At 35.9% G+C, this 14,048-nt stretch overlaps 1 protein-coding gene across 1 annotated transcript in view; it reads left to right on the top strand.

Annotated features, from left to right (window-relative positions):
• The window catches only part of PM20D2 (peptidase M20 domain containing 2), a 20,851-nt gene extending 6,803 nt beyond the window's left edge, over positions 1–14,048 (top strand). The window contains exons 4-7 of the mRNA XM_027090646.1: positions 984–1,138; positions 10,909–11,044; positions 12,088–12,195; positions 12,430–14,048. Of these exons, the coding sequence (XP_026946447.1) occupies positions 984–1,138; positions 10,909–11,044; positions 12,088–12,195; positions 12,430–12,584 (554 nt within the window). The 3' untranslated portion in view covers positions 12,585–14,048. The remainder of the gene's footprint in view (positions 1–983; positions 1,139–10,908; positions 11,045–12,087; positions 12,196–12,429) is intronic.

Below are 14,048 nucleotides of genomic sequence, written 5' to 3'. Positions count from 1 at the left end.
TTCAGTTATCTTCACTGTCTCTTAATAACAAAATTTCATCATTTTCTCATTTAAAAAAAAGTGGTGGTTACTGGTTTTATGTACCCAAGTGCTATTAATCCTAAGTAACATCTTTTTAAATTATGTGTATCACCTTAATATATATACAGTAATAAAATATTGTCTTGAAGGTACAGATTTATTTTTTAGTTTATTTCCTTATGATTTAAGAAATTATTATACTTTAAGGTCTGTTCTTTGCCTGATTTTGCTATAGTCTGAAATTAGTTTGTAACTGCACTTTTACCAATTTTCTACGTTAGTTTCTTTAAAAAGAATAAACAGGAATATGTAAAAAATATATGTTTTAAAACAGGTCATATAAAATAGGTTTTGCATACTTATTTTCATTATTATTTTGAATGGGTACATCTTCCTTCTCAGTCTAGTTCCAAATAAATGCACTTGTTTTGACAGTGGTAGTATATTTTGTCATCTTTGACTTGCATTGGTTTCTTGTTGGCATGAAAATTATTCTCCCAGAGCCAAATGCTATTTAAAATGGGATTCCTGAGGTATGAGGGTAATTACAGAGGCTCATACCATTGGTTTTTTTCCTTATGTCAAAAGTTTATCAAAATGTACAACTGTAACAAAACACACTGAAATAAAAGTCTCTCCCAGAAGGCTTAAGATAGTTGTAAAAATTTGTAGCAGTTTCTTCATAGTCAGGAATCATAATTTCTTAACATCGTATAAATTCCTCAGACTAAAGTACATATAGACAGTTATTTTTTTTCCTATTAGCAAGAAAGTGTCACACTGTGCATAGAAACTTGTTGTATAACATCAAAATCTTTGGTTGGCATATATGTGACGCTAATAAGTTTAAATTATTTTTCTTTATGTATATATTGGCTGAAAAACTTAATGGGTGTATTTAAGCTTAAAGAAATGATCTCCAAGCTCCAAGCTCAATTCCAGTAATTTGGTTCTTTTTATAGGTATAATAAAAAATGGTGGTGTAAAACCCAATATCATTCCCTCTTATTCTGAACTAATCTATTACTTCCGTGCACCCTCAATGAAAGAACTTCCAGTTTTGACCAAAAAGGCAGAAGATTGCTTCAGAGCTGCAGCTTTGGCTACTGGGTGCACAGTAAGAACTTTTAAGAGTTAATCTAAGTTATAATCAGAAGTATATATGTGGGCTGGGGTTGTTTATATTAAGTTACATTTAGAACCTAATTTGTCTCCCTTTTATTTGGCAATCAGTGCCTTGAATATGCAAAACCAGTTGACTGAATAGTTGATGTGAAAATCTTTCATTCTTATTTATTTTACTCAGTGTCTGCATAGGGAAGACTGCAGTCGTCTTATTACACAGGACTTAGAATAACTGATATTGCTGAGCTAGACTCCCTGCCTTTTTGCAAGTTATATTTTTCCTTACTGGCAGTTATGCTTTTGGAAATGCTGTATATAGTTCCTGTAAAGGGAACTTTATGGCAAAATCAGCCAAACCTATTTTTGGTGAAGTCACAGGTGTGTGTAATAGTGATATAAATACTTATGGCTTGCTGGAATGAAAGTTAAAATAGACACAGTAGTCAAGAGGTTTTGTTTATTTGACTCATAAAGTCGGCAACATTTATGTACTAATCATATAGGGCCTACAGTGGGATGAGAAGCTCCAGCACTGCATAAATCTTGCCCTGGGGCAAGCCTGTAGTCTGGTTGGAGAGAGATAAGATCTGGATTTGTGCCTCTCAGCCTCACTGATTCTGTAACTTTTGGAAATGTTATTTAATATCTCTGGGCCTCCATTTTTTCTTGAAAAATGGAGATAATGATATAATCTATCTTAGGGTTCTTATGAGAATTAAATGGCATAATGTTTGTGAAGAGTTAGGGCCAACACCTCATACCTTATTTTTTTCTGCCCTCAGTAGACTGGAGATATATGATTTATTCAGATAGTAAGAGTGATTCTAAGACAGTATATGTTAAGTGTCCAAAGAGTAAAAATTTAAGCAATCATCCCTTATTCATTTATAATTATAGATATTTAAAATATTTATAACATAAAACATGAACTATTATCACTAGCTAATATCCCAAGGTATAATATTGCCTTATAATAATGTTCATTGTTATTAGATTTGAGTCTATATAGAACTGAGATAAAATTGACATACAGCACTGTATAGGTTTAAGGTATACAACATTATGATTTGACTTACATACATCATGAAATAGATTATCACAATAAGTTTAGTGAACATCCATCATGTCACATAAGTACAACATTAAAGAAATGGAAAAGAAATTTTTTTCCTTTATGATGAGAACTCTTAGAACTTACCCTAACTTTCATGGATAATGTACAGCAGTGTTAATTATCTTTATCATGTTGTACTTACATCCCTAGTACTTACTTACCTTATAACGGGCAGCTTGTACCTTTTGCCTACTTTTGCCTAATTCCCCCTCCTGCCAGCACCCGACTCTGGAAGCCGTAAATCTGATCTGTTTTTCTGTGAGTTTGCTTGTTTTTGAAGTATAATTGACCTACAACACTATGTTAGCTCCTGGTATACAACATAATGATTTCATAGTTCTATTCATTTCAAAATGACCACCATGATAAGTCTAGTTGTCATCTGTCACCATACAAAGATATTACAGAATTATTGACTGTATTCCCCACACTGTACATTTCATACCTGTGACTCATTTATTTTGTACTGAATGTTTGTAATCTCCCTCACCTACTACTCTTTTCTCCCAAACCCCCTTCCCTCTGGTAACAACCTGTTTGTTCTCCTTATGACCCTGTTTCTGTTTAGTTATAGTTGTCCATTTGTTTTGTTTTTTAGATTCCACATGTAAGTGAAATCATACAGTATTTGTCTTTCTTTGTCTGACTTATTTCACTTAACATAATACCCTGTAGGTCCATCCATGTTGTTGCAAATGGCAATGTTTCATTCTTTTTATACAGCTGATTAATACAGCTGATTAATATTCCATTGTATATATGTATACCTTTAGCTATTGTTTTTACGTTCCATCTGTTGATGGACACGTAGACTGCTTCCATATCTTGGCTATTGTAGATAACGCTGTAGTGAACATAGGGGTGCATATATCTTTTCGAATTAGTGTTTTTATTTTCTTCACACACCCAGAAGTGGAATTGCTGGAGAGTATGGTAGTTCTATTTTTAACTTTTTGAGGAATCTCCATACTGTTTTCCATAGTGGTTGTACCAATGTAGATTCCCACCAGTAGTGCACAAGGGTTCCCTTCTCTCCACATCCTCACCAACACATATTTGTTGTCTTTTTTGATAATAGCCATTCTGACAGATGTGAGGTGCTATTTCATTGTGGTTTTGACTTGCATTTCCCTAATGATTAGTGATGTCGAGCATCTTTTCATATGCCTGTTCCTGTCTGTATGTCTTCTGTAGAAAAATGTCTATTCAGATTCTCTGCCCATTTTTTAATGAAGCTGTTTGGTTTTCTGCTATTGAGTTGTATGAGTTCTTTGTATATATTGGATATTAACCCCTTGTTGGATCTATTGTTTGCAAACATCTTCTCCCGTTCAGTTGTGGCCTTCTTATTTTATTGATGGTAACCTTCACTGTTCAAAAGCCTTTTAGTTTGATGTAGTCCCATTCATTTATTTTTACTTTTTTTCCCTTGCCTGAAGAGACATATTTTAAAAAAAAAAATTGCTAAGTCTGATGTCAAAGAGCGAACTGCCTATGTTTCCTTCTAGGAGTTTTATGGTTTTGGGTCTTACATTTAAATCTTTAATCCATTTTGAGGTTATTTTTGTATATGGTGTGAGATAGTAGTCCAGTTTAACTCTTTTGCATGTGGCTGTTCAGTTTTCCAAATGCCACTTATGGAAAGACTGTCTTTTCTTCATTGTATATTCTTGCTTCCTTTTTTGTAGATTAATTGAGCAAAGGTGCATGGGTTTATTTCTGGGCTGTCTGTTCTGTTCCATTGCTCTATGTATCTGTTTTTGTGCCAGTACCATACTGTTTTGATTACCATAGCTTTGTAGTATAGTTTGAAATCAGGGAGCATGATACCTCCTTTTGTTTTTCTTTCTTAAGATTGTTTTGGCTATTCAGGGTCTTTTGTGTTTCTTTACAAGTTTTAGAATTATTTGTTCTAGTTCTGTGAAAAATGCCGTTTGTATTTTTATAGGGATTGCAGTGAATCTGTAGATTTCCTTGGGTAGTATGGTCATTTTAACAATATTAATTCTTCCAAACCTTGAATATGGTATATCTTTTCATCTGTTTGTCTCATCTTCATTTGCTTTCATCAGTGTCTTATAGTTTTCCAAGTACAGGTCTTTTACTTCATTAGTTAGATTTATTCCTAGGTACCTTATTCTTTTTGATGAGATCATGAATGGGATTGTTTTCTTAATTTCTCTTTCTGATAGTTTATTGCTAGTGTATAGAAATGCAACAGATTTCTCTATATTAATTTCGTATCCTGCAACTTTACGATATTCACTGATGAGTTCTAGTAGTTTTTTGGTGATATCTTTAGGGTTTTCTATGTATAGCATCATGTCATCTGCAAACAGTTGACAGTTTTACTTCTTCCTTTCCAATTTGGATGCCTTTTATTTCTATTTTTTATCTGATTGCTGTGGCTAGGACTTCCAATACTAAGTTGAATAGAAGTGGGCAGAGTGGGCATCCCTGTCTTGTTCCTGATCTTAGAGGAAATGCTTTCAGCTTTTTACTGTTGATTAAGATGTTGGCTGTGGGCTTGTCGTATATGACTTTTTTTTAATTATTAATTTTTATTGGAGTATAGTTGCTTTACAATGTTATGTTAGTTTCTGCTGTACAGCAAAGTGAATCAGTTATACGTATACATATATCCCCTCTTTTTTAGAGTTCCTTCCCATTTAGGTCACGACAGAGCATTGAGTAGAGTTCCTTGTGCTATACAGTAGGTTCTCATTAGTTATCTATTTTATATATAGTAGTGTATGTAAGTCAATCCCAATCTCCCAGTTCATCCCACCCCCCCCTTCCCCCCTTGGTATCCATACGTTTGTTCTCTACTTGTGTGTCTCTATTTCTGCTTGGCAAATAAGTTCATCTGTATCATTTTTCTAGATTCCACATATAAACAATATTACACGATATTTGTTTTTCTCTTTCTGACTTACTTCACTCTGTATGACAGTCTCTAGGTCCATCTATGTCTCTGCAAATGGCACAATTTCATTTCTTTTTATGGCTGAGTAATATTCCATTTTATTATATGTGCCACATCTTCTTTATCCGTTCCTCTGTTGATGGACATTTAGGTGGCTTCCACATCCTGGCTGCTGTAAATTGTGCTTCAGTGAACATTGGGGTGCAGGTGTATTTTTGAGTTACAGTTTTCTCTAGGTATATGCCCAGGAGTGGGGTTACTGGGTCATATGGTAGTTCTGTTTTTAGTATTTTGAGGGACCTCCGTACTGTTCTCCACAGTGACTGTACCAGTTTACATTCCCACCAACAGTGTAGGAGGGTTCCCTTCTCTCCACACTCTCTCCAGCATTTATTGTTTGTAGATATTTTGATGATGGCCATTCTGACTGGTGTGAGGTGATACCTCATTGTAGTTTTGATATGCATTTCTCTAATAATTAGTGATGTTGAGCATGTTTTCATATATTTGTTGGCCATCTATATGTCTTCTTTGGAGAAATGTCTGTTTAGGTCTTCCACCCATGTTTTGATTTTTTTTTTGATATTGAGCTGCATGAACTGTTTGTATATTTTGGAGATTAATCTCTTGTCGGTTGTTTCATTTGCAAATATTTTCTCCCAGTCTGAGTGTTGTCTTTTCGTTTTGTTTATGGTTTCCTTTGCTTTGCAAAAGCTTTTAGGTTTAATTAGGTCCTATTTGTTTATTTTTGGTTTTATTTTCGTTACTGTACGAGTTAGGTCAAAAAAGACTTTGCTGCAATTTATGTCAAAGAGTGTTCTGCCTATGTTTTCCTCTAAGAGTGTCTGGCCTTACATTTAGGTCTTTAATCCATTTTGAGTTTATTTATTCTTTTACGTGTAGCTGTTCAGTTTCCCAGCACCATTTATTGAAAGACTGTCTTTTCTCCATTGTATATTTTTGCTTCCTCTCTCATAGATTAGGTGACCATAATTAGGTGTGTGGGTTTATCTCTGGGCTGTCTATCCTGTTCATTGATCTATATTTCTGTTTGACTTTTGTTATTGAGGTATGTTCCCTCTACACCTCCTTTGTGGAGAGGTTTTTGTTTGTTTGTTTTAATTTATTTATTTATTTTATTCTTGGCTGTGTTGATTCTTCGTGACTGTGTGCAGGCTTTCTCCAGTTACGGTGAGCGGTAGCCACTCTTTGCCATGGTGTGTGGGCTTCTCATTGCAGTGGCTTGTGTCATTGCGGAGCACGGGCTCTAGGCACGCAGGCTCAGTATTTGTGGCACATGGGCTCAGTAGTTGTGGCTCTCAGGCTCTAGAGCACAGGCTCAGTAGTTGTGGTGCACGGGCTTAGTTGCTCCGCGGCAGGTGGGATCTTCCCGGACCAGGGCTTGAACTCATGTCCCCTGCATTGGCAGGTGGATTCCTAACCACTGCGCCACCAGGAAAGTCCCTGAGAGTTTTTATCATAAAGGGATGTTGAATTTTGTCAAAAGCTTTTTCTGCATCTACTGAAATGATCGTATGATTTTTATTCTTCAATTTATTAATGTGGTGTATCACATTGATTAATTTGTGGATATTGAACCATTCTTGTTGCATCCCTGGGATAAATTGCTCTTGATTGTAGTATATAATCCTTTTAATGTATTGTTGAATTCAGTTTGCTGATATTTTGCTGAGGATTTTTGCATCTATGTTATCAGTGATACTGTCCCATAATTTCATTTTTTGTGACATCTTTGTCTTGTTTTGGTGTCAAAGCGATACTGGCTTTATAGAATGAGTTTGGAAGTGTTCCTTCCCTGCGACTTTTTGGAATAGTTTGAGGATAGGTATTGACTCTTTTCTAAATTGTTTGGTAGAATTCACTTGTGAAGTCACATGATCCTGGACTTCTGTTTATTAGAAGTTTCTTTTTATTAGTGATTCATTTCATGAATTTCATTACTGGTAATTGGACTGTTCATATTTTCTGTTTCTTCCTGTTTCAGTCTTGGGAGATGGTACATTTCTAGGAATCTGATTATTTCTTCTAGGTTGTCCACTTTACTGGCGTATAATTGTTCATAGTAATCTCTTGGGATCCTTTTGTTTTTCTGTGGTGTCATTTGTAACTTTTCCTTTTTCATTTCTGATTTTAGTGATTTGGGCCCTCTCTTTTTTTCTTGATGAGTCTGGCTAAAGATTTGTCAAATTTTATTTATCTTTTCAAAGAACCAGCTCTTAGTTTCTATATTTTCTGTTGTTTTTTAGGCTCTATTTCGTTTATTTCTTCTCTGATCTTTATGATTTCTTTCCTTCTACTAACTTCAGGTTTTGTTTATTCTTTTCTAGTTCCTTTAGGTGTAAGGTTAGATTGATTATTTGAGATTTTTCTTGTTTCCTGAGCTAAGCTTGTATTGCTATAAACTTCTCTCTCAGAACAGCTTTTGCTGCATCTCATGGATTTTGCATTGTTGTGTTTCCATTTTCATTTGTCTCCAGGTATTTTTATTTCCTCTTTGACTTATTTAGTGACCCATTGGTTGTTTAGGAGCATTGTTTAGCTTCCACACATTTGTGATTTTTGCAGTTTTTTTCTTGTAGTTGATTTCTAGACTCATATGTGTGGTCAGAAAAGATGCTTCATATGATTTCAGTCTTCTTAAATTTACTGAGACTTGTTATGTGGTCTAGCATGTTACCTGTCCTGGAGAATGTTGTATGTATCCTTGAAAAGAATGTGTATTCTGCTGCTTTTGGATGGAATGTTCTATATATATCTGTTAAGTCCATCTGGCCTTAATGTGTCATCTAAGGCTAGTGTTTCCTTATTGGTTTTCTGTTTGGATGATCTATTCCTTGATGTAAGTAGGATGTTAGTGTGTTACAGTCAGTTTCTCCCTATATGTTAGCTAATATTTGCTTTATGTATTTTGGTGTTCCACATGTTGGGTGCATGTATATTTATAAATATTATGTCTTCTTGTTGGATTGACCTCTTGATCATTGTGTAATGTCCTTCTTTGTCTCTTGTTACAGTCTTGTTTTAAAGTCTGTTTAGTCTGAGTATTGCTCAGTATTGCTATCCTGTATTGCCAGTATTGCTATCCTGGCTTTCTTTTCATTTCCATTTGCATGGAAATGCCTTTTTCCATCCCTTCACTTTCAGTCTGTCTGTGTCTTTAGATCTGAAATGAGTCTCTTGTAGGCAGCATATATATGGGTCTTGTTTTTGTATCCATTCAACCACTCTGTGTCCTTTTTTTTTTTTTTTTTTTTCAGCCACGCCATGTGGCTTGCAGGATCTTAGTTCCCTGATCAGGGATTGAACCTGGGTCCCAGCAGTGAAAGCAATGAGTCCTAACCACTGGATCACCAGGGAATTCCCCATATTTGGATTCTTCTCTCTTTTTTTGTATATGTATCTATTATAGACTTTTGGTTTGTGGTTTCCATGAGGTTTATAAATAGCAATCTATATACATTTGTGGTTATTTTAAGTTACTGATCTCTTAAGTTTGAATGCATTTTAACAACCCTGTGTTTTTATTCCTTCCCCTCACCTTTACTGTTTTTGATATCATATTTTATACACCCTTTTCTTCTGTGTATCCCTAAACTCCTTATTATAGATAAGATATATATCTGTACCCTTCCTACTAGTTTTATAAGTGGTTGATCTATTGATACTACCTTTACTGTGTATTTACCTTTAGCAGTGTGGTTTTTCCTTTTGTAATTTTCATATTTCTAGTTGTGTGGCGAGAAGTCCTTTTAACGTTTCTCGTAAAACTGATTTTGTGATGCTGAACTCTTAACTTTTGCTTGTCTGTAAAACTTTTGATCTCTCCTTCAAATGAATGAAAGTGTTGTCAGGTAGAGTATTCTTGGTTGTAGGTTTTTCCCTTCCCATCACTTTAAGGATTGATATATTGTGCTATTCCCTTCTGGCCTGCAGAGCTTCTGCTGAAAAGTCAGCTGATAGCCTTATGGGAACTCCTTTGTATGGAACTTGTTGCTTTCTTCTTTCTGCTTTTTACATTCTCTCTTCATCTTTTAAATTTTTTTTAAATTTATTTATTTTTGGCTGTGTTGGGTCTTTGTTGCTGTGCACGGGCTTTCTCTAGTTGTAGTGAGTGGGGGCTACTCTTCATTGAGGTGCACAGGCTTCTCATTGCGGTGGCTTCTCTTGTTGCGGAGCACTGGCTCTAGGCATGTGGGCTTCAGTAGTTGTGATGCAAAGGCTCAGTAGTTGAGGCTCGCAGGCTCTAGAGCGCAGGCTCAGTAGTTGTGGCGCACGGGCTTAGTTGCTCTGCAGCATGTGGGATCTTCCCAGACCAGGGTTCGAACCCATGTCCCCTGCCTTGGCAGGTGGATTCTTAACCACTGCCACCAGGGAAGCCCCTCTCTCTTTATCTTTAATTTTTGCCATTTAAGGACAGCATGATCCTCTTTGGGTTGATCCTATTTGGGATTCTCTGTGTTTCCTGGACTAGATGTCTGTTTCCTTTCCCAGGTTAGGGAAGTTTTCAGTTATTATGTCTTCAAATATGTTCTCTGCTCCTTTTTCTCTCTCTTCTCCTTCTGGGACCCTGATAATATGAATGTTAGTACTCTTGATGTTGTCCCAGAGGACTCTTAAACTGTCTTCATTTTTAAAAATTGATTTTTCTTTTTTCTCTTCAGCTTGAGTGATTTTCACTACTCTGTCTTCCAGTTTGCTGGTCCATTCGTCTATATCGTCTAATCTACTATTGATTCCTTCTAGTGTATTTCATATTTCAGTTATTGTATTCTTTAGCTCTGATTCTTTTTTATGTTTTCTAACTCTTTGTTAAAAACTTCTGACTCCTCACTCTGTTCATCCATTCTTCTGAGTTTTTTGACCATCTTTATGATTGTTACCTTAAACATCTTATCAGATAGATTGCTTATCTCCTCTTCTCCTATATTTTAAATAGTTTTTTAATAATTTTTTATGTTTTGGCTGACTTGTGGTATCTACTTAGGTTGTCATTGTTTCTAACTTAGATGTTGCTAAAAGTAGAATATTATCTCTGCCATTTTATAATTGGTTTCTGCTAATGCTATTGGGATTATCTTTAGTTTGTGGGAGTATTGCCCATTTTTGATTTAGTCAAATCTAAATCTGTAAATCCTCTTAACTGGGCACATATAAACTGCTTCTGTATTTTCATGCACCGAAATTAATAAATGAGGACCATAGTCAACCCTTCCGCATTGTGAATCTTCTGTCTTGCTCAGGATATGTTATACCTTTCAGACCAGGCAGTGGTGTCAGTGTCAGTTTGTATATTGGAAATTGGTAAATCTTGATTTCTTTCTTTTAGAGGCTATAGCCTATGGCAGTATTTCTTAAGTATGTGATTTTGGGACCACATGCATCAAAATTACTTGAGGATGCTGGCTAAAATGGAGACTCCTGGCCTCTCCCACACCCTGTTGAGGGACTGAAGCTGAGACGCACTGACTAGGTGACCTCGTGTGCTTTGGTGCATATACAATGTAAAGGAGAGAGGGTCCTAGGAACTCCCGTTATAGAAAAGCATACTTTTTTAAGGTAAAAGATTTGAGAGAGTTTATATCCTGAAGGGGAGGTGCCTCCTCTTAAACCTCTTTCTGTTAGAGAACTATTGCTGGTTTGAAAATTAGATAGTGAATTTGAGTTTCTTAATTCAAAATTTGTTTTATAATTTTTTTATTAGGTAGAAATTGAAGGTGGAGCACATGATTATTACAATGTTCTTCCCAATAAGAGCCTGTGGAAAGCTTATATTGAAAATGGAAAAAAGCTGGGAATAGACTTCATTTCAGAAGATGCAATGTTGAATGGCCCTTCAGGTGATTAAGTTCTTTCAAACATATCATATGCTATTTGAGGAAGGGAAGTACCACCCATGGTTAAATGGTTTTGTTTAACAGCTTTCGAGGTTGGGGGAGGTATTGCTCCTGATTTTTAATGAGTTTTTTCACAAACTTAATGGGTAGGGGAAAGACACTAATGCACTCCTCAGTGAATGTAGAATGTCAAGTGAACAGATTTGTTTTTAGAAATAGCCAACATACTCTTTGCTTTATATTCTAAATATTTCTAGTGTTTAAATTTGCTTAGTTCTAATTTTTAAGTAAGCTACTTAAAGGGGAAATAGAATTTTAATTCATCTCCAGTCATCAGTACGCAGGTTACTAAGGACTTAGTTATATGGGGGCATTTTCAGTTTCTGAGGAGTAACAAACAGTTATTAGAATTTAAATAATCATAAGCACATCAGGTTATTTTAGGTTTTTTTCCTTTTAAGAGCATTATTACGTTTGCATGTTAGAAAAGCCTCTCTTAAAATATAATAATAAATGTTGATGAAATAGACTCAGAGGGGCTTCGAGATAAAAACAGGGTGTTGATGTCATTCAGTGAGATAAAGAGTTCAAGAGAAAGAGCAGGCTGGAGTATGGTGGGTTGGTATTGATTATTAGTTTGTTAAATTTGAGGTGTTCACAGGACTTCTAAGGAAAGCTGTCCAGTAGCCTGTTCCAAAAGTTGTTTGGGTGGAGACTTGAGGGGTTGTCAATACACGAGAGGTGATTGAAAACATAGGTTTCAATGTGGATGAGGTTGCCCAAGTACACAGGAGGAGGAGTAGCCCAGAGATGAAACCCTAGGGATCACCACTACTCAGGTGACAGGTGAAGGAAAGTGACTAGAGAGGGAGACAGAGGAAGCCAGACAGTCAGGAGAGTGGAGTCATGGAAACCAAAAGAGTAGAGAGTTTCTAGAAAGGAAGGAGCAGTAAATCATGTCAGGTGCTATAGAGATTAAGATAAGTGTGCTTTAGCGTCCATTGGACTAGCAATTAGAAATTCATGGTTTGTCTTACCTTTCCAAGGATCTACTGATTTTGGAAATGTTACTTTTGTGGTTCCTGGGATTCATCCATATTTTTACATTGGCTCTAATGCCTTGAATCATACAGAACAATATACTGAAGCTGCAGGTAAGTGTTATTACAAGTGAATGTTTTGGCATATACTCTTTTCGTAGTAGTAGTTGCCTCTCTAACTGTTTAGGTTAGCCTGTTATTACTTCTTTACCTAACAACACCTCAGGAAATACTATATTGTGGTGGGCAGTTGGAGAGGCAATTTAGATATTGAAAGCTAACCAGAAAACTAATAAAGTAATTGTAATACGTATGAGGTTATCTTTATTCATTTTATCTACCTTTTAGGATCACAAGAAGCTCAGTTCTACACTTTGAGAACGGCCAAAGCTCTGGCAATGACTGCATTGGATGTTATTTTTAAACCAGAGCTGCTAGAAAGAATCAGAGAGGATTTTAAATTGAAACTTCAGGAAGAAGAGTTTTTAAATACAGTAGAATAAAAGGAAGATTGAGGAGCCACTCACGGATCATGAAGAAGTGATGATTTTCTTCTTTAATCTTTTTTAATGAGGGAGGAGGGCATGGCTTGTTTTTCAGTCTTAAGGGAGTCATATTCCCCTTACCTGAAAAGTGAGGACACGATGTGGAGAAAACACATTACCTCATATCTAGAGTGAAAATTTCACAAATCTGTATATGATGGAATTGTGACATTTCAGGGCTGGTATGTAATGGCATTTCATAAAGAACCTGGATGACACATCATTTATCAGTGATAACATTTTATCAATCCATATGTTGTGTGAGTGTATTTTGAAAGATCCAAGAGATTTCAAGCCTTATATCCAGAATTGCCACATGAAAGATTTTTTTTGATATAGGGTGGTAACATTGTTCTATAAAGTTGCTTTAAAATTCAAGTTCTAAATTTAGGGAAGGTTCATTTGGAATATCTGACTATATTTGTTTTGGTTTGGAGAATTTCTTCATTGACAATAAAAGTATGCTTTTTATCAGAAATGCTGTGGGGAAACAACTAGAAGCTCAGGTACAAAGAATAAGCTTTTGTTTTACCAGTTGAAGGAAAATGAAAATGTTCTTTTTTATATATACTTTACTCTGAGAGGTGGCATTAAAGTGCTATTCCTCATTCCATATTTCAGTAATAGAAAAAATGGTAAATGGATAGGATTAGACTCTTCCTGTAAGGTGTTTGCTTGGTAGCCCCATGTGTTCCAGAGGAATTTAATTAGAGGAGTGATGTCTGCTTATCTTGAATGTTAATGCCATATAACTGATCCCCTCCACCTAGCAGGCCTATTCAGGTTTCTTCTCAGAAGCTAGCCTGTCCAGCTTGAGTAAACTCAGTAGTTTATTAAATTTAGGGGACAGAATTCTAAGCCTCCTTAAGCCCCATGCTAGCTCAATATAAACTAAAAAGTATTGTAAGTTTTTCCTGGCGTGACTTTCTTGAACACGATAAGAGAATGTGAAACAAGTATCCGGTAAAACAAATATTTTACGCTGTGAATATAGTAAAGGTCCAGTAGACTTTATTTTAAAGGGAGTCCTCAAGTTTGAGTGTAAGCATTCCAGAAATGGAAGGGGAAGGAGGGAAAAGTGAGCATTTGGCCTCTGCTGTAAGCAAGTCACTTGGGTGCTCTGTGCCTTCAGCTCCTCATTTGGAAAGTCAGATTAGATCCCTCATCCTTACAGTCCTTTAAACCTCTAATTCCTGTTCTATCTGAAATTATTTAAAGTTGAAACAAGGAGAAGGGAATTTGGGTGGAGAGTTAGTAGTTGAGAATTGCTTTTCTTCTGTATCAGAGGTCTGCAGGCTGCGGCCTGATTTGGCAAGCAGCCTGATTCTGTATGGCTAGCATGCTGGAAATGGCCTGTACATTTTTAAAGGGTTGTAGAAAAAAATAAAGCGTCAGAGACCAGATCGTGTGACCTGCGAAACC

This window comes from Aethalodelphis obliquidens, unplaced genomic scaffold, assembly GCF_003676395.1.
Source record: "Aethalodelphis obliquidens isolate GAN/ISIS:26980383/991018 unplaced genomic scaffold, ASM367639v1 scaffold3, whole genome shotgun sequence".
NCBI lineage: Eukaryota > Metazoa > Chordata > Mammalia > Artiodactyla > Delphinidae > Aethalodelphis > Aethalodelphis obliquidens.
This window is presented reverse-complemented; position numbering and strand designations above follow the sequence as displayed.